Source organism: Plectropomus leopardus, chromosome 24 (genome assembly GCF_008729295.1).
Source record: "Plectropomus leopardus isolate mb chromosome 24, YSFRI_Pleo_2.0, whole genome shotgun sequence".
Lineage (NCBI taxonomy): Eukaryota > Metazoa > Chordata > Actinopteri > Perciformes > Serranidae > Plectropomus > Plectropomus leopardus.
In genome coordinates this window covers 9853202-9872143 of record NC_056486.1, presented here as the reverse complement: position 1 = coordinate 9872143, position 18942 = coordinate 9853202, and the positions used below count along the sequence as shown (strand labels likewise).

The following is an 18942-nucleotide window of genomic DNA, read 5'->3' as shown; positions in this document are numbered from 1 at the left end:
GGTGAGGTCGTGCTGCCGTAGAGCTTCCCATTGGCTCCGTCCATCTTCCTCCCCTTTCAGTAGTTGACCTTAGATGTCCTGCAGCTGCTCACAAAAAGCCCCAGCAACGCCCCCTAGTGTCTCATCCACTCATTCATGCCCATCATACAGTAGCTGCGAGTAGATCTGTCGTGTCCATGTGTATGTGTGGTCACTGTCGTGTTATTGACTCTGAAATATGTTGATTTATTGACTTGTCAGTGCGTTTTGAATGGAGATACAAGTTATGTTTTCAAGGCAGCTATAACAAAACAAAGCAACAGGGTTACCACAGTCAATAAATTGCTGGAAAAGTTATGAAATTAGGAAAAACTGTTTTCCAGGCCTGGAATTGTTTTAGAATTAACAGGAAGTTTTGGAAAAAGTTTTGAATGCACAATGTTTTGGGTATTTTTTAGTCCTTTGAAACCTGAGCAAATTGGCTTGATGTCTTTCAAAAACTTGGGAAGAATGCAGCGAGCAATGAAATTAGCAAGAAATTATTACAACGCACAAGAAAATAACCTGCCTCAAATCGTGTGAAAGTGCATTAAGAAAGTGTGAGGAATTACATTCAGAGTTATTATAATGACTTTGAGGGCTGCTTATGATGATTTGAAGCAGTAGTGATGAACTTCTCTAAACAGGAGAGCTTCCCCGGGGCTGTCGTTGCCTTCAGACACACGGGATTGTTTTTGCTCTACGTGTCCTGCTTGTTTGTTTAAACGCAACAAAAAAATCACAATATATCTCTCCTTTTTTCTCTTCTCCTTATTCTCCATCCCTTGCTTTGCTTTGCCCTTCCTCTTGCCGCACTGTTTTAATGCCTCCTCTATTTGATTTTTCCCCAACTTTCTTCACTTTTTTCCTCGATCTATTCTGACCTTTTTTTTGTCCTTCCATTTATGTCTTTTCCTCCTTTTGCTTCCCTCTGCCTTCGCTCCCTCCATCCCCTCCCCTCTCTCCCCTCCAGGCTTGTAAGCCCAACCACAGTGCAGAGGGCGGGGGCTCGGGTCAGTCTCTGCCCCCTCATGTAGGCCCACTTGGGCAAGCGGAGGACCAGTCCTGCCCAGCCAAGAGGAGGAGAGCCTCCAGCCCTGGCAAGGTAAATACCAGCATGTCAGCATCATTTGTATCGATTGAATCACTGTGACGATACACCAACAACAATCGCTTCCTTGCCTTAAGCTGCAGGAACCCTGCCTTACACATAACAGAATCAAGGCAGCAGTAGACCAGCAACTCCCATGTTCTGCAAAGTTAAATGATGTGTTTGTCAATGCAGTGTGGTGGCTTTGATATAACTGCTTTAGTGTCCTGTTTGAAACAAGGTTAAGCAGCGAAATTATTCTAAATATAGCATACACTCTGCTCAGTGTGGTTTAATTTCAAGGACATGAAGCTGGGTTTTCTACCTGGAATTTATTGTAAACAATGACTGTGATTCAGTCTGCAGTGGGCTGTGTTACAGTTGTGCATTTTAATCTGTTGTGTGTCCTTAATTAGATACACCTTACAAGTTGTGCACATCTTCATCATATGTTTTAGGGGGATTCATGGGTCAGTAACCCTCCACAGCAGCCAGTTCCCAACTGGTACCTCTCCCCACAGAAATTACAGGTTAGTAAAGTGTCTCACATTTTCCTTTATTCATGATCTCCAGTTCTCCAGTTCATAAACTCTGGGTATGTTGCTGTCCGTCTTCAGGTGCTGGAACAGTTGCGTAGTAACCGGGCCAGCCTGAAGCCTCCGCAGCTTCAGATGTTGGGGCAGCTGGAGGCTCAGTTCGCCATGATGCAGCAGCACCAGCACCAGGTAAAAAAAACACCAATAGCATTAAACATTGTTTGCCACTACATTACATCTATAGAAATTCCAGTAGTGTGTGTACTGGGTGTTTATAGGCTTGAACCATCATTGGTAGAGTAAGTAAACTTAATAATCATAAGTCAATAATCTTACAATCAATCACTGTTGTGATTTGGCATTTAATGTAAGTAATGTAAGTTGTTTTGAATCTATTCATTTTAACCGTTTTGTGTTTGTCATCTTTTTCATTTCCAGATGAGACAGAATGCCTCAGGAGGTCAGGTGCGCCCCTCTCTCCCCAATGGCCCCACCACCAACTCCCTCCCCTCCCCCAACCCCAGCCTCCACCCCACCAGGCCCCACTTGGGCCCCCACCGGCCCCTGTGCCCGCCTCAGCCGCTGGCCAATGGGCCGGTTGGCCCCGGGACACACGGACACTCAGACTCCCTCCCTGTGGGTGACAGTAGTAACAGTAGTAATAATCAGTCAGGGCCCACGGCCACAGGACCCAACGGAGACGTGCCTTACCTGCAACCTGCCGGCAGCGGCGACGCAGCACTGCTACCTCACACCTGCACAAGCACGCAAACACAGGACGCCACGCCGCGCCAGGCCCTGCACCTAAACTCCTCTCAGGTGAGACTGTTTATCTTTTCTTCCAGTGCCTAAGACAGCATCCACATGTCCTAAAAATTAAAATCCCCTCTGGCAGGTTCTCTGTTGCTCGGCTAAGAACTGTATATAGATATAATTCTGTTTTATCCCACTGACCTACTTGGCTCTGTTGTAAAATCTGTCAGAAACCATTGAGAAAATCCATCAAGTGGCTTCATGAAGCAAGCTGTGAAATCCCTCCACAGACTCCTGTAAATTAAATTATGCTGGAATTTTGACGCACATTTTTAATGTCTGGTGCAGAGCCAAGATATGATGCAACACAAGTAAGAATAGGAAAGGCAAGGGCTCACAATCATTAACTGCACAAGAAAAAATGGACGTAGCTACTGCGGTGTCATCCCTTTTTTTAAGTCTGTTTTTGGCATTGTGGCTGTTGCCATTTTGGATTTTTCGAGCTAGAAGTAACCACATTTGGATTAGAGGGTGGGGCTAACCCCTGTGTTAGATGCTAGCTTGGTTAGCACAATGCATTTAGAGCAATGGCTAAAATTTTTGGTTGTTAAAAACATGCTTAAAATCAGAAAAAATAAAGTGTTTTAATGGAAAAAATTTAATGTATACATTTGTAGAAAGTTTTTAGGACAACCAAATACCGAACAACACTTTATTGGGTGATTTATTAAGTGACCTGAATGCATTGGCTTCATTTTTCAACCGTATTTGATGTTTTTATTACTGCACAAGTTACAGCATCTCAGTGCACACAGTGATCATCAGCTTTAAATAGACTTGGCAAAATCTTGTGAAGATGCTAACTTGGTCGACAAATTTAAGTCGACTCTTTTGTACTTTGTGCCTTCACTGTATAACAGTTGTGCTCCTCTTCCTCCAGGGGCTTCAGAAGGGGTGTGTTCCACATGCGACAGGCTCCAGTAGTGAGGGGACCCTCTCTCACCCCCAGATCCCCAATTCCATCGCCCCCGTGCACCCCAACAATCAGGTTGGACATTCCACTAACGCCCCATCGCCACGACAGCAGGCTCACAACCACCTCCCGTCCCCTCCCGCCCTCCCCCACTCCTCTACCTCAGGTGGAGCAGCACCTGGTGCGTCCGCTACCAAAGATAGCAACACCGCAGCCGCCCTCGTCACGGCAGCCACACCCCTCGGCAACGGGGGCTCCGAGGGTAAGACGCCATCGCCGCGGCCGTCAGCTGATGGCAAAGCCACGCAGGCGGATGGCCTGGCCAATCATGTACACTCGGGGGATGGCAAGGTGGAAGAAGGCGGCGAGAAGCCGAGCCTTAGCGCAGACAATCCTAGACTATCTGCCCTGCTGGCAGGGGGGAAGGGCCCCGAGGAGGGCGAGGGACCATCTCAAGGGGCCGCATCCACAGCATCCGCCATGTCCGAGTCCCACAAGAAAATCAACAACATCCACCCGGCCGTCCTGCCCTCCACCCCCCACGCGCAGGGCAGCTCGGCTGCCTCCTCGCCCATTTCTGCCATATCCACCGCCACGCCCTCACCCAAATCCTCAGAACACACCCAAACAGGCGCCCACAGTCCCGCCGCTGCCGCCGCTACATCCACTGCACCCGCTGTTAACGGTAACGGCAAAGGAGGCATCTCTGAGGACTCTCAAAGCCCCCTGAAGGCTGAGCCGCCCACCGTCACCAGTCTCAAAGCTACGCCTCCGCACGGACACAGCTCCTCGTCATCGTCGTCATCCTCAGTCTCCATCTACCCGAGCTCCACAGACGTGCTGAAGGCCTGCAGGTGAGACTGAAGCCCTCAATGCTTTTTCTTTCACATCACGATGTCCTGCAGATGCACTCAGACCGTATCCTGCCGGCAGGTTTAACTCCTCTCTTGGCAGCAGTGATGCTCCTGGCAGGGAAAAGATGGTGTTGACAAAAGCACGATACCGCACAGTCAGGCCATGATAGAGATTTAAGGACATGACACCCGTAGCAGATTTGAATTCTCGTTTTTTAACACCCTGCACAGTAAAGTAAGGGTTTAAAATGTGTGCTGGTTGCAAATAGAAATGGTCTACATTAGTGGAAATGTTTGGCTGCTTCAGCTTCAATGTGTATAAATATGAAGCCTGAAAATGTGCATCTGGATGGAAAACTAACTGCACTGTTTGACATATTTCTTACATGTTTTCCAAAATGTCGCAGTCCTCAGGTTGACTTTGGTACCTGATTGTTAACTTGCTGTGTGTTAAGGTAACATTAGTTTGTCACTTGATTCTATCAGAGTTTAGAGGCCTTTGCTGCGTATAAAATGGTGCAAACGAGAGCCGGCTCGGCTGAACTGTGTGGTTTGTTTTGAAGATGTCTCCTCCCGGTGGAATTTCTGAGGAACTGCAGAACTGAAGGCAAATCATTATGTAACTGTAAACAACACTGAAGGCTACTGGGCAGTCTTGTTGCCATGCAGATATTATTTAACACAGATACATACCTCCATTTGGTTGCGCTTCTTTCATCAAATTGAAATATTTGCCTCTATTTTACATATGATTTTTGAAATGCAGCAGCTGATTATTCAGGTAAATGGACTTTTAAGGAGAATAATTATTATATGTGTGAGATCCGAGGTAGGACAGCAAGTCTAGACGGTATTGTTAACTGCTATATTATTTTCTGTTCCTGACTGATTTGTGCTCTGTGTGTTGTATCACTAAAATCTCTCTGCATGGTGTGTGTGCAGGAACCTGGGGAGGAACGGTCTCTCCAACAGCAGTATCCTCCTCGACAAGTGCCCCCCGCCCCGGCTGCCCCCCCCACCCTCACCAGCCCTGCCCAAAGACAAGCTCAACCCTCCCACCCCTAGCTACTATGTATGTATCACCCACCAGGGGGCCGGCAGCTTTTTTCACCTCCTCCCTGCAGGGACACGGCTGTCCTCGGCCGACATTACTGTCCTTCTGAGGCAGTAGCAGAGTTTTAAAGCTAGAGTGAAAATACCAGTGTCACATGAAACTAGAAGACCCAAAGTATCCATTAGTCCCATGTCATGCTAGCTTGTTGGGAAGGGAGTTAAATAACACTGCAAAGTTGTATTTAATTAAAAAAAAAAACATGCTTTTTTTTAAAAAAATGCATTACAAATGTGTTACTTTTGCATATTGTATATGAATATTTCTGTATATTGGGTTTCCTAAACAGCATTTGAATTGCATAGATTGGGTATGACTGGAAAGCTGAGACTCTTGTGGATTCATTGAGCCCGGTTTTATTTTAGCCCCCACAGTGGCCATTTAATTGTAGGGAGACCTTTGAGATTTAAAAAAAAAAAAAAAAACTGTCTAAATGTCCTATTGTGACCTCTAGGATAATCACAGCCTCATGAAACTTAACAGTCACAATCTAGAGATGTCGGGCATTCAGGGGAAAGATGGCTTTTATAGGGATTATTGACAATAAGGATGTTTCTGAGCTGTTTCCAGAACTAGAAGAGCTCGCCATCCAATTGCGGAAAAATGTCATTTTCCCAGAAATCTCCAAATGTTAATGGTTTGATGCCAAATCTAAGAATGAACTTTCTGTCGAGGTCTTGGTGTGGTAATTTGGACCTTTTATTAAAATTCTCAAGTGGTAGAATATGTTAAAATTTAGCACAAAAGCTGTGTGACAAATGGCATCAACCCAAAAAGGCTTTAAAAGAGTTGACTTCATTGATGTAAAAAAAAAAGGCCTTAATTGATATTAAAATGTCTTCAATCAATCTTTCAAGTCTTAAAAATGCTCAGACATAGGATTTTATGAATTTGTCTTTTCTGACAATGCATCGTAAAATATCAAAATATTTGGTAACATCTTTTATATTTATTTTTTAAAATTATTAGTACTTTTCCAAATTGCTCTTGCATGAACAGCACCCAAAAAAATCATGTTTTGTGTTACAATTAATATTGGGTCAAAATTGTCCCTAAATGTGTCCCAACCCCACCGGAAAATTTAAGCTCTGCTATCCACTAACTTCCTGTTTCCTGTCCTGAGCAGCTGGAGAACAAGAGGGATGCTTTCTTCCCCCCACTGCACCAGTTCTGCACAAACCCCTCCAACCCTGTCACTGTCATCAGAGGACTGGCTGGAGCTCTCAAACTGGGTAAATGCTTTGATCACACCATGTTTTATATATGTGTGTTTTACTGTCAGTCACAAAGACAGCAGTGTTTGAATTACTGGCGTCTGTTTCTCCTCAGATTTGGGTCTGTTCTCCACAAAGACGTTGGTCGAGGCAAACCCGGAGCACCTTGTGGAGGTCTGGACTCAGCTCTCTCAGCCCGCTGATGAGAACTGGGACCCCACCGGCACTAAGAAAATGTGGCGCTGCGAGAGCGCCCGCGCCCATACCACCATCGCCAAATACGCCCAGTATCAGGCTGCTTCCTTCCAGGAATCCCTACGGGTCAGTTACGCACCATCAGCGCCCTTTTAAACAAGCCTCAGGCCATCTAAGGATAAAATCATGGGTAGAATAGTGCTGATTTAATGCACTTCCTGTTTGTTTGCAGGAGGAGAATGAGAAGAAGGCACTAAAGGAGCCCTCGGACGCAGAGCAAGCGTCAGCAGAGAGGTACATAACCCTGTTCTTTAGATTTAATTACTGTACTTTGATTATTTAGCTCCATATTTGCTGCATAACTTTGATGTATTATAATTATTGTTGTTTATTTTATTTTTTTTAATTATTATTATTATTGCAAAGCTCCATACATATTTGTAAAGCCAGACAATATCCAGTCTCAGATGTATCATTGAGAGGGAGTGAGCGCATTAAACGCACCATATGTGGCTTATTTCTAAATTCTCTTTGCGTGTGTGTGTTCAGTGCTGCGCGCAAAAGAAGGGGACCCTTAAAGCACATCAAGTTTGGAACCAACATCGACGTGTCGGATGAAAGGAAGTGAGTGTGGATCTCATCTGCCGTGTCTTCAGAGTGTTCTGATTTTCTTTAAGGTGCGTTTAAAACGCCTGAGCATTGTAACTGTAAAGCTCCACACTCTGATTATCCTCCAGGTGGAAACAGCAGCTCCAGGAGCTCAGCAAACTGCCGGCCTTCGCTCGGGTCGTCTCAGCCGGAAACCTGCTGAGTCACGTGGGCCACACCATCCTGGGCATGAACACAGTTCAGCTCTACATGAAGGTCCCTGGGAGCAGGATAGCAGGTTCATACACACACTCTCACGCTTATTTTTGGGGCAAATTATCAGTTTTGGTGTGTGGATTTGCTCACCAAAGAGGGTTTGTCTCTCCAGGTCACCAGGAGCACAATAACTTCTGTGCCGTCAACATCAACATCGGACCAGGAGACTGTGAATGGTTCGCAGTACCGGAGCCCTACTGGGGAGTCATGAGCAACTTCTGTGAAAAGTAAGCTGAGCGGGTCTGAAGATACAAATACTGTACAGATGTGAACACACCCTCAGTCCATCATAACTCATTTTCCTCCACACCCGCAGGAACAACATTAACTTCCTGATGGGCTCGTGGTGGCCCAACCTGGAGGACCTGTACGAGGCCGACGTGCCCGTCTACCGCTTCATCCAGCGTCCAGGTGACCTGGTGTGGCTCAACACCGGCACCGTCCACTGGGTGCAGGCCATCGGCTGGTGCAACAACATCGCCTGGAACGTCGGCCCTCTCACCGGTACGCTGGGTATTTTTGGATATGGGTTAATTTTAATGGTACTCAAGTGGCTAGAGGAGACACATTTCCTTGAATCTTTCTCTTTGTTTGCTTTTAACTGCACAAAATTGAAAACATGCACGACTCAATCTATCCAAGATTTTGTGGGCTTTTTTTCCTGGGAGATTGTTGTTGCTTAATATGACTGATTTCACAGCAGATTTTATAAAAAAAATTCTAATACATGTTGCAGTGTTTTTAGGCATTTTTTTGCAATGAAATAGTGAGAACAAGTAAAAACATTTTTACTTTTTTAAATGTTTGTGCTGCACAAATCTTAATCTTCACAACCAGCAACAAGGAAGTCAGAAAGAAGTCAGTTTGGCGACGTTTTGCATGGTGTTCCAAATCGCATCATTGGTGGTTTTGTGATGGACAAATTGGTAAGGTGTAGCACAGGATTCACAGGGACTGGTTGAATTTAAGTGTTGAGATCAGTAAAGGAGCTGACTTTGGAAAAGTGTGTAGAGTTCACAACCTTGTCTCTCAGGAGGAACATCTGGAATGGTGACCTTTACTGTGATGTTTAAAATGCTTTTCTACTGATTAATGACCTTTTTAGCAAATAACACAGCTGATTACTGCAAAAGATGCATTTCAGGTGCATTTTTCATCGTCTCTGTGATAGCACTTGTACATATAACCAGTGCACCTGTTCACGCTGCCTCCCCAAAACTCTCGCCTTCATGTCCAGTAACGCACAGTATGTTTTCCACTGCTTTCTCAGCCCACCAGTACAAGCTGGCCGTGGAACGTTACGAGTGGAATAAGCTCCAGAGCGTCAAGTCCATGGTTCCCATGGTGCACCTCTCCTGGAACATGGCGCGCAACATCAAAGTGTCTGACCACAAGCTGTTTGAGATGATCAAGTGAGTCGCAGAATCCGTCAGCAGTTTGTTTGCACAACCTGGATGTTTTCTTCAAAACCTGAACCCGTGTGTGTGTGTGTGTGTGTGTGTGTGTGTGTGTGTGTGTGTGCGTGCGTGCGTGTGCGTGTGTACGTGTGTGTGTGTGTGTGTGTGCGCACGTGCGCGTGCATGCGTGTGTGTGCGCGCGTGCGTGCATGTGTGCACACGTGCGCATGTGTGTTTGTGTTTGTGTGTCCCAGGTACTGCTTGCTGCGGACGTTGAAGCAGTGCCAGTGGGTGAAGGAAGCTTTGGCGACGGCCGGCAAGGAAACGGTGCTGAGGCCGAGGACCAGGGACGAGCCGGCTCACTACTGCACCATCTGCGAGGTCAGTGAGAACACGGGGAACATTTCAGCGACAGGAGTGTGAATTTTTACAGGATTTCACATTTTGTGGAAGCAGCTCACACTTCTTTCAAGTTTAAAATCATTATCTCGCCGTGTTCTTAATAACTGCTCACATTCGGGATGACACACTGTACCGTACATGTTGGAGAAGAACCAAATGTCCTGATTGTGTCTCTGCAGGTCTGAATCATATCAGTCTGAAAAGTATTTAGGAGATAAAGCTGAACTGGTACATTTAAATCTAGTCAGATCAACGTTTTTTTCATGTAAACTTACAATGTAAATGTAAATTATACAGCTGCACGTATAGAGAGATCCATCTCGTAGATGTCAGTGTGCTACAGATCTGCAGTTTTGGGTGGTTTTGGGTGGTTTTGGGTGGTTTTGGACAGCATGGAGACGTGTGATCGGCTGTTCCATTGACACTGAATTAAAGGCCGTTTTTGTTTGAGCTAATTAACGGCTCTGCTAATGGGTTTTATTTGAATGAGGCGCTTTCGGCTGTTTTGCAGAAATGTGTCCATATCCAATTAAATGTCTGCTGTCATTGTGTCCGAGAAATTGCTCTATTATTCACCGTCTGTGGAGCAGCTCCAGGATTTGTCTGTAAATGACATCATCGCTGCACTCTGTGCTGCTGTTCAGCTTCATTCAGATTCACAATTCAAAGCTCACAGATGCAGCATAAAAGAAATTGAAGCCATTCTTGTGCCTTCCTCTCATGTGCGTCTTTGTGTGCATCGTCTGCAGGTGGAGGTGTTCAACCTGCTGTTTGTGCGCCGCGAGCTCCTGTCCAAGAAACAGTACATGGTCCACTGCCAGGACTGTGCCAGGAAAGGCAGCGCCACGCTGGACACCTTCGTGGTGCTGGAGCAGCACAGGATGGAGGACCTGATGCAGGTCTACGACCAGTTCACATTAGTAAGTCATCACACAGAGAGAGAGGGACCCAAAGTGCTTCTTTCCTCCTTCAAATTTCAAAGAAAATTCAGAAATTTAGTGCAATAATGTGAATCCCCTAAATAAAAAACTAGTGATAGACTGAGTAGTTAATTTTAGCCAATTAATCAGTGTCAACTTCTGTTATTTTTTTGTTCAAGTGGTGAATGTTTATTATTGTTTGTATTTTTGGTATTTTTCAACAATATTTTCCCATGTTTTTGTTTAAGTGAATCACACGTTTTTAAAATTGGTCCATTATTGAGAGAGAAGGCAGCAACCAGTAAAACCCGTTATAATCTGACCACTTCGTCAAGTTACGAAAAACATAACAATCTGAGCCCGTCAGTGGCAAAAACAAGCACTTTCAGTGGATGTAAGTTGACGGTGCAAAAATGCTCTGCAGCCTTTTTTGCCCTCTCTGGCTGCAGCCCTCTGACTCCACACTGCAACAATTTCCAAAATTGTTGTTCTCACGAGTCACTCGTGTCTGGGCCACACTGCCTGCATGAGCAGCGTCCATGTTAACAAGTCAGAGCAGCCACACTGGTGTGTCTACACGATGCTCAGCATAAATGGACAGTGAAATGGTCTTTTTATAATAATATTGACATTATACCAACTTTTACTATAATGCCCATATCTGTCACAGACATGAGAAAAACAAAATATTTACATTTACTCAAAATAAAAGCCCCCTGACAATGTTTCATTGGAAATAAATCCTTTCTGTTGATAACATATGGCATTTTATTGTGAAATAATACCATGACTGTGTCATTGACCATGCAGTGCAGATACATAATTGTATCGACATTTACTTGTGGAAATACAGTAGTTGTAGCAGCAGGCAGCTCTGCAGCATCAACGTTTACACGCCGCAGCAGTTCAGTGACGTAGCCGTGATGAGCTGCTCATGTAGGCAGTGTGTCCTGAGTGTTACTCTTATCTAAAAGATTTTTCGGGTCATGGCTGAAAAAGTGAGTCAGATGTCAGAATGTGAGTTTCCCTTTTGCAAGACTTCGACGCAAAACAGACTCCAACAGCAAATTCTCTGTTTTCAGACATAAAATGACAATCTAAGCCTGTTTGGGGCAAAAACAAGCACTTTCAAGGGACTTAAATTGACGGGACACACCTGTTCCAAGTGGTTACGTTGCAGCCTGTTTTGCTACCTCTGGCTGCAGCGCTCTCACTCAAAACCGGACCAATTTCAGAATTGTTATGAGTCACTTCGACACAGAAACATGAGAAAAGAGGGTACAGGTTGAAAAATACCACACTTTGGGTTTCCTGTGGCTGCTTTAAAATTGCCTTCCCATTTAGCACATAGGTCAAAACAGGAGACTGGGATGTTATATAATAGAAAAAAAGATGGGTGTGGTTCCTCTTGAAACGATATCAGTATTAAAAGAAATGTGAACTGCAACTAGTTATCATAAAATAACACTTGGCAAGCCTGCGGAAGCTGTTTTTTAAATCATGTAATGCGGGTACACGTAGACATCTTACTTTGACGTGATCAGCCACTTGAGGTGAAATACTTGTTTTGACATGTTGACTTTCTCAAGCTGATGAATTCAGTGACTAATTCTTATGTTTGCTCCTCCTCCCCAGGCCCCTCCTCTTCATTCATCTTCATCTTGACATTAGGTGACACCTCGTTCTTCTTCTGCTGTGGAGCCATGAAGCCCATTTACAGGAACTTGTATTAAGAGTTAAAAAAAAGAAATAAAAAAAAGAACAAACACCTACATACGCGGACCATTTCTGATATTCAGGAAAGCCAAGGCCGTCTCCCCCCACCCTCACCACCGCCCCCTCCTAATATGGCTGGTCTCCATAGCGACGGCTGGAGGCTGAGGCGGCCGAGTGTGTCTGTCTATGCAACCTGTTTGAAGTGCTGGGGCCTGGCCCTTCCAGAGGGGGGTGCCACCGAGCTCGCTAACAGGACTTGTTTCTCCCTCCCCCCACCTCCCTCCCAGCCCCCTCTAGTGACAATGGCTCAGCCCTGTTTTAACGGAGGACTTAATCAAAATGGTTGGGACCAGGGGGGACGAGGGGGAGGAGTGCGTGATAAAAATGTTTTGTAGATACTTGTTAACTGTCGCAACTGGCAACACCACCCGTAAAAGACTACTGACTTGACAAGCTTTCTCTCTCTCTCTCCCTTCTTTTCTTTTCCTATACTGGTAACAGGATGACATGTTGGCTTTGATTTATAGATTTCCCCCAAAATTTTCTTCAGTTTTTCCCTCTAAGGAGCACTAGCCTAACTGGTCTTTTTCTATGGTAGATAGTAATTTTAAGACTCTTTGGACAGCAAAATCTCCCAAAAAAAATTTGTAATGTGAAGAGTTAAGGTGATTTTCTTTTTTCTTTCTTTTTTTATTTTATTTTATTTTATTTTTTACAGCTTTTACGTTTTATCTTCGTCTTGTTCTTTTCAAAACTATGACATTTTGTTTCTTAGGTAAAAAAAGGTTAAAAAAAAAAAACAAACAAAAAAACTTACTAGCCAAGTCACAAAGAGAATGGGTTGCACATAGACTTATGGAATAAAGTTTAATTTGTGATTTTTTTGTTTCGTTATGTTTCTAATCTTGATGTAAATTTACACTATTTATAAATACATATTTATTGCTTGAAAATATTTGTTGATGGAATGCTGTTATTTTTTCCAGAGTACCTGCCATTAAATTTGAAGGAGTTTTGTCATTTTAACATGACTCCTCTTACATTTTCTATATATAAATAAATTGCTTAGCAAGCATTGTACAGAAACGGACATTTAAAATTGTTTTATTGTTTGAAGAATGTTTTATGATGAGTCAATAAACACAAAGTTGTCAAATTATCCATGCTTTTTGGTTTCTCAAACATACCACAATACTTATATAATCATCATTTGCATTAAATAAACAAAACATAACATATTGGTGTTGATGTGTATGAGCAGAGGCCTGAAACCCAGCAGACAATGTAGCTGTAGACTGACACACACAGAATCCTACACTGAATGCCAGGTTCAGAACTCACATAGTATCTCACAAATATCATTTTTTTTTATTCATAAAAAATGTCCTCTGTCCTTTAAACTACCCATGCAGTCTAGGATTAACTCTGCCAAAGGCTTCTCTCTTCACTGTGGGTGGACATTTAAGACATCTCTTTGAAATCTCAAAGCTGCATGGCAGAAAGATCACAGGGGGAGCAACACATGGACACTGTTGAAAAGGAATGCCAAAAATTAATAATAAAAAAAACATTTCTGTCATTGACATGTATCTTGAATAACCCGGATGCCAGCAGAGACCCAGTAGCCAGATGTAGCTGCTGCCAGCCCCACAGGATCTACACTGACTACTGAGCAACTGCTGAGCACCCTGTGGCTCTGCGGTTCCGGTCGGAGCCAAAATGGCCGCCCAGTTGCCACATATCAGCCAGGAAATGATGAAGTCGAAAACCCGGAAAAACACCTCCTGCTAGCAGGTACGTCCGAGCTGAACTGCGGCTCCTCTTGACAGCTGACGAGAGCAGGCGGCTGCAGCAGGAGACAGTGACTAAAAGGACACATTTACCCACCTGCACCTTCACCCTGAAATGCTCTGCCAGTATGTACGCATTTTAACAACGCCAGAGTTTGTTTACTTAATGTTTAGAGCTAATTTGCAAGCTTAAGCATGCTAAACTGGTGTATTTAATACTAACTAATGCTATGTTTAGTGTCAGTTAGAAGATATTAGCATGCTAACACAATTAGGATGCTGCACCTGCCCATTCGCCCGTTAATTAGTGCTAATCGCGAGTTTTAGCATGCTAACACTCAACTAAACTGGTTAAAACCAACTTTTAAGTATTGCCGTGAATTTCAGTCCTAATGTTTAGTACTAATTAGCTAATGTAAGCACCCTAACACACTTAACATAGACGGTAAACCGGGCTAATATCTGCTGCACAATTTGACATTACAATTAATTTCAGCTGCACTTTATATTTAGTGTTAATTCGTTAATGTTGGCATGCCAATGCTTAACTAAGCTAGTAAACCTGTTTGGCAAATACTTCCTAAACTATTTGACATTCCCATTAATCTCATCTGCACATTGTGTAAACAGCTGATAAGCTACTGTTAGCATGCTAATACACCAAACTAAGATGGTAAACTTGGCATATATCAATATGTTAGTGTGGTTGACTCTTGTTACCTTTTTATTGTCAGCACAGTGATCATTTTCAAAACAGTCTAAGTTTATTATGACGGCGTTTTAGGGCCATAGTGAGGTTTTGTTTTTCTTGTTTTTTCGAGACTTAAAAAAGTCATAATATTACAAGAATATAATCATAACTTTACAAGAAAAAGTCGTAATTTTACAGAGAATCAAGTTGTATTATTACAAGAAGTCTGAATTTAAAGAGAAAGGTGATAGTATATCATGGAAATAAACATTTTGCCAGTAAACTAAAAACATCCGAGAAACAATATCCTATTTCTCGTACAATTATGCCTTTATTCTCGTAATATTCTTACTTTATTCTTGTAAAATCACAACTTTTGTCTTGAAAATTATGACTTCATTCTCCTAATATAACAAGTTTTTTTTTCATAAAATCAAGATTTTTTTCTTGTAAAACTACAACTTTAATGTCAGAATATTACGAGTTTATTCTTGAAATTCTGACTTTATTTTTGTAATATTATGACTTTATTCAAGAAATTTAGCATTTATTTTTTTCTTTAACATGGCCCTAATCCTCTGTTGTACTGCACAGTAAATACATCACACAATACATTTTTAAATGAAAGATTAAAAGGAGCATTTGCAGGTTCAGGTGCATGCTGTTATGGAACTACACTGCAATATTCCCTCATCATCTCCCTCTTTTTCTTTCAGCGTCACGCGGTCCCTCTGCTCCCACGCTGAAACAAAGATGGTCGTCTGTTGCTGCGTCCATTTTGACTGCCACAGATGGACGCTGGAGGACTTTCCATCGCCTTTCCTGGAGTGTCCATGTGCTGTTTGTTGTCTGACCGGAGGCCCTGGAAGAGAAAGAGGTAGGATGAAAATCATATTTTATCATATGTGGAGTTTGACACTGAAACTGCTCACAAGACGGCTGAGTTTGGAAATAATATATTATACTTAACATCTGAAAACAGAAATAAGAACTGAATTCTCTGGTAGTCATAATGCAGTGTTAATGTGTACTGTGTTTTTGCTGTTGTGTAACATCTTGCAACCCACAAACTTTTACTTTTGCGGAGGCACACAGGAACAAAACCGAGTGCGGGCTGACAAATCGTGATTCTAGGAAACAAGATGCCACTTTTAGAACAGGAAGTTTTCATCAGTTAAGAGGGTTAAGACTTCCTGTTGGCTGTCTGAAACGACAAAGGCAGGAAGCTAGAGTTTTGCGATATAGTGACAATAGTGTTAAGAGTGTTAATGTTAAGAGAAGGGATGCAGGTGGCAGAAGGCTTGTCCGTCTATTTACAAAAGAGTGGAAATATAACGTGAATGCTAAAGTGCTGCACACCACAGAGAGCTGTCAGATACCCAAACTCACTAAACAAAGTGATTAACAAAGTGATTAACTTTTAAAAAGTTGGACTACTCCTTTAACTCTCCCTGTATCGTCCACCTATATCCTCTGTGAAATCTGGCAATGATCCAGCAGAGAGGTATGTGAACTCTGCTTGGCCCGGACCACCAACCACCCCCCTCCTCAAATCCAGACCTCCTAACAATGTCTCCCTGTGTCGCAGTGGGGGAAAAAGGAGAGAAAAAGGCAAGAGAGAAGGAGTTAAACCAGTAGTGTGATCAACCCCCCCCCCCCCCTTCCTTCCTGTTCCCTCCATCCTGGTGTTTTCCGCCTTTGTGAGAAACAGACAGGTGGCCCTGACTGCTAATTTTAAGCGGAGCCGATTGTCCGCCTGCGTTTCCCACAGCTATGTATAGATCCCTGCCATAAACCAAGTAGGTCAGTGTGTGAGACTCGCATGCACACACACCTACAGGCACACACACAGAGGCCCTGACCTCTGAAAATGTCTGACTCGTCCATTCATCCACTCCCGCCTCTGTTGCAAGGGATGCTCCCTGATTGGCTGTCAGGCTCAGCCAATGGCAGAACTTCCTGCTGTCCATTCATAAAACCCTGGGTCATTGAGGATAATGTAGCATTCGCACAGACTTTACATATTGCACTGCATTTTTATGACAGTCATATTTATTCAGAATTTCTTTGCTGAATTAATGGATTTTTAACTTAAATGCTTGAAATGTAAAGTTTTAAACGTATCCATTCAGGCTGATGCAGACACACGACATTCCTGTGTGTTTAATGAGTAATGAACCGAGGGCCACGCAGGCCGCGATCATTTCCCCTTTTTTGTTTTCTCAGGCTGTCGCTCTCTTTCTGCCCCTCCATCCCTCAGCTTCGACTCAAAGACGCAACACTCCTTGAATCCAATGCAGTGTTGTTTCTCCCCCCTGTAATTGCTGCTACTTCTCTGACCCCTTTCAGTGTGAACCCCCCCCCTCCAGTTACTATATAGAAAAGTGTGACTGTGTCAAAGTGACCCACTTATATGGAGGCTAATGTGAGACATCCTGAGCACAGACCTATAGCTGACAGGGAAAAGACAAAACGTAACAACAGAATAAACAATTCACACCACTGATCATTTATTTGTTCATAATTAATGGTCATCACACTATTTCATCTGTTCTGGCAGAATACAGTGTGAGGAAGGCAATCATAATGCCAAGGCCTTCTTGTTTGTGTTTTGTATGGAAAAAAACACAAAGTATTTCAATGTAACATTTTATATTTGTTACTAAATAAGCAAAGATTGAAATTAAAGTTGAGACAAAACATCAGCTGTAAGGATGATAACAAATAATCAGTTAATTGGTAAACGTGAAATTTAATCAAGTAATCAACAGGCTATGCTGAAGAAGTTAAATATGTTGCAGTGAGCTTTGATTGAGGGGAAGACACATTTGGTATTGTTTAAATAAGCAGACTTTTAATGGTTCATTCAAATAACAATCACTTGTTAATTTTGCCAATAATTGCTTAATCAAAGTGCTTACAATTTGCAACCTTAATCCATGGGTATTTATTTATCAAGAGTTCAAGACTCAAAAAATGTGCAAAACTCTTTTTCTGCTGTTGCTAGTGTAGTGTAGTAGTCTTTTCACCTATACCTATATAAGAGGTGGGCCCAAGTCATTGTTTTCCAAGTCATTAGTCTGAAGTCTTTGCAATCAAGTCCCAGGTCCCCAATTAAGACAGGCAAGTGGCAATTCAAGTCCCAAGTAAAAGATCACAAGTCCAAAATCAAGTCTTAAGTCAACAGGCAAGTTTCAAGACAGGAATGAATGTCAAAACAAGAATGTCAAGTCTCAAGTCCTAAACTTCTAGTTTGCGTCCTAAAAAATCATAATGCACTTGCCACTAAATGTAAGGCCATTTTAAAAACAGTAATGATATATTGAATTTATAAAACATCATGAATGTTTTTTTTAAATTTGCATTTATTTGGTAGAACAAGTTTGTTGGAAGTTGTAAGACTTTGACTGTAAATGAGGCAATGACTCATGTTTTGCATACTGAAATTTTGTCTTTTGTTGACCATCTTGTTGTTTTTATACAAGAACAATTTCATCTTTGGTTTTCATTTTTCCAACTGATGCTCAGTAACGTAACGTTAGCTCGTCATGTTTCTCTCCTGGTATCCTGCTTTCTACAGATTAAGTGTCACCTCGCTAGGAATGAATAGCATTAATGTTCGTTGATTCAGAAATGAATTGATTCATGGCACACGTTTTAAATATCATACTTTTTAATTTTGTACTTGTGGGAAAGTATGAAGTATTTTCATGTCAAAAGGCTCAAGTCAAGTGAAGTCATGAGTCTTTGGTGTTAAAGTCGATGTTGAGCTGCACGTTTTTTAAAATTTTTGTCAAGCTGAGTCTAATGCCGTTCAGTTTGTGACTCGAGTTTTACTCGAGCCCACATCTCTGATACATACCATAACCAGCTGTTGAACGGCACTCTGGGAAATGTATGAAATAGCTAACTCAGATCAAACACTTGCATGCTTCAGTAACTTCCTGGAGCAAATGTTGAATCACATATTGATTCTAAATAATCATGTTGTATAACAGGTGTTTTTTTTTAGGAATAACAAAAGAAAAACTCTTGTCTTTCTGTGTGTTCTTAATAATTTGGGGATGAGCGTCAATTGCTGAGCTGCAAGATAAAAAAATCCATCCACTCAACAATACAAACTGTTGCCTCAATGGCATGATTTGATGTGAGGCATGGTTACGATGGGCTATCCAAGATAACAAAAAAAAAGAGGTGCAACCCATCGCTATGGAAACGGAGAGTAATTAGCACAGAGTGCTGTTCAGAGAAAAAGAGAGAGTGAGAGGGAGCATGATTTTGTGTGTGTGGGATGTTGGCCTGCTTTCAAAAGATGAGCAATGTGAGGAGGAAGAGGAGGGGATGAAGTAACAGTCGTGCAGGTTCCAGGTATCAGCGACAGAGACAATAACTTCCTCTGTGCTGACTCAATCGTTCAT

The 18942-nt window shown here is 42.7% G+C and overlaps 1 protein-coding gene across 1 annotated transcript in view; it reads left to right on the top strand.

The window, feature by feature from the left end:
* Positions 1-12717, top strand: part of LOC121962859 (lysine-specific demethylase 6A-like) — a 31815-nt gene extending 19098 nt beyond the window's left edge. Inside the window, exons 14-30 of the mRNA XM_042513176.1 lie at positions 992-1123; positions 1567-1638; positions 1726-1833; positions 2083-2463; positions 3338-4224; positions 5167-5296; positions 6462-6567; positions 6665-6870; positions 6977-7038; positions 7294-7368; positions 7482-7630; positions 7721-7835; positions 7925-8112; positions 8879-9020; positions 9260-9386; positions 10157-10327; positions 11963-12717. Of these exons, the coding sequence (XP_042369110.1) occupies positions 992-1123; positions 1567-1638; positions 1726-1833; positions 2083-2463; positions 3338-4224; positions 5167-5296; positions 6462-6567; positions 6665-6870; positions 6977-7038; positions 7294-7368; positions 7482-7630; positions 7721-7835; positions 7925-8112; positions 8879-9020; positions 9260-9386; positions 10157-10327; positions 11963-11992 (3081 nt within the window). The 3' untranslated portion in view covers positions 11993-12717. The remainder of the gene's footprint in view (positions 1-991; positions 1124-1566; positions 1639-1725; positions 1834-2082; positions 2464-3337; positions 4225-5166; positions 5297-6461; positions 6568-6664; positions 6871-6976; positions 7039-7293; positions 7369-7481; positions 7631-7720; positions 7836-7924; positions 8113-8878; positions 9021-9259; positions 9387-10156; positions 10328-11962) is intronic.
* The last annotated feature ends 6225 nt before the right edge of the window (positions 12718-18942 follow it).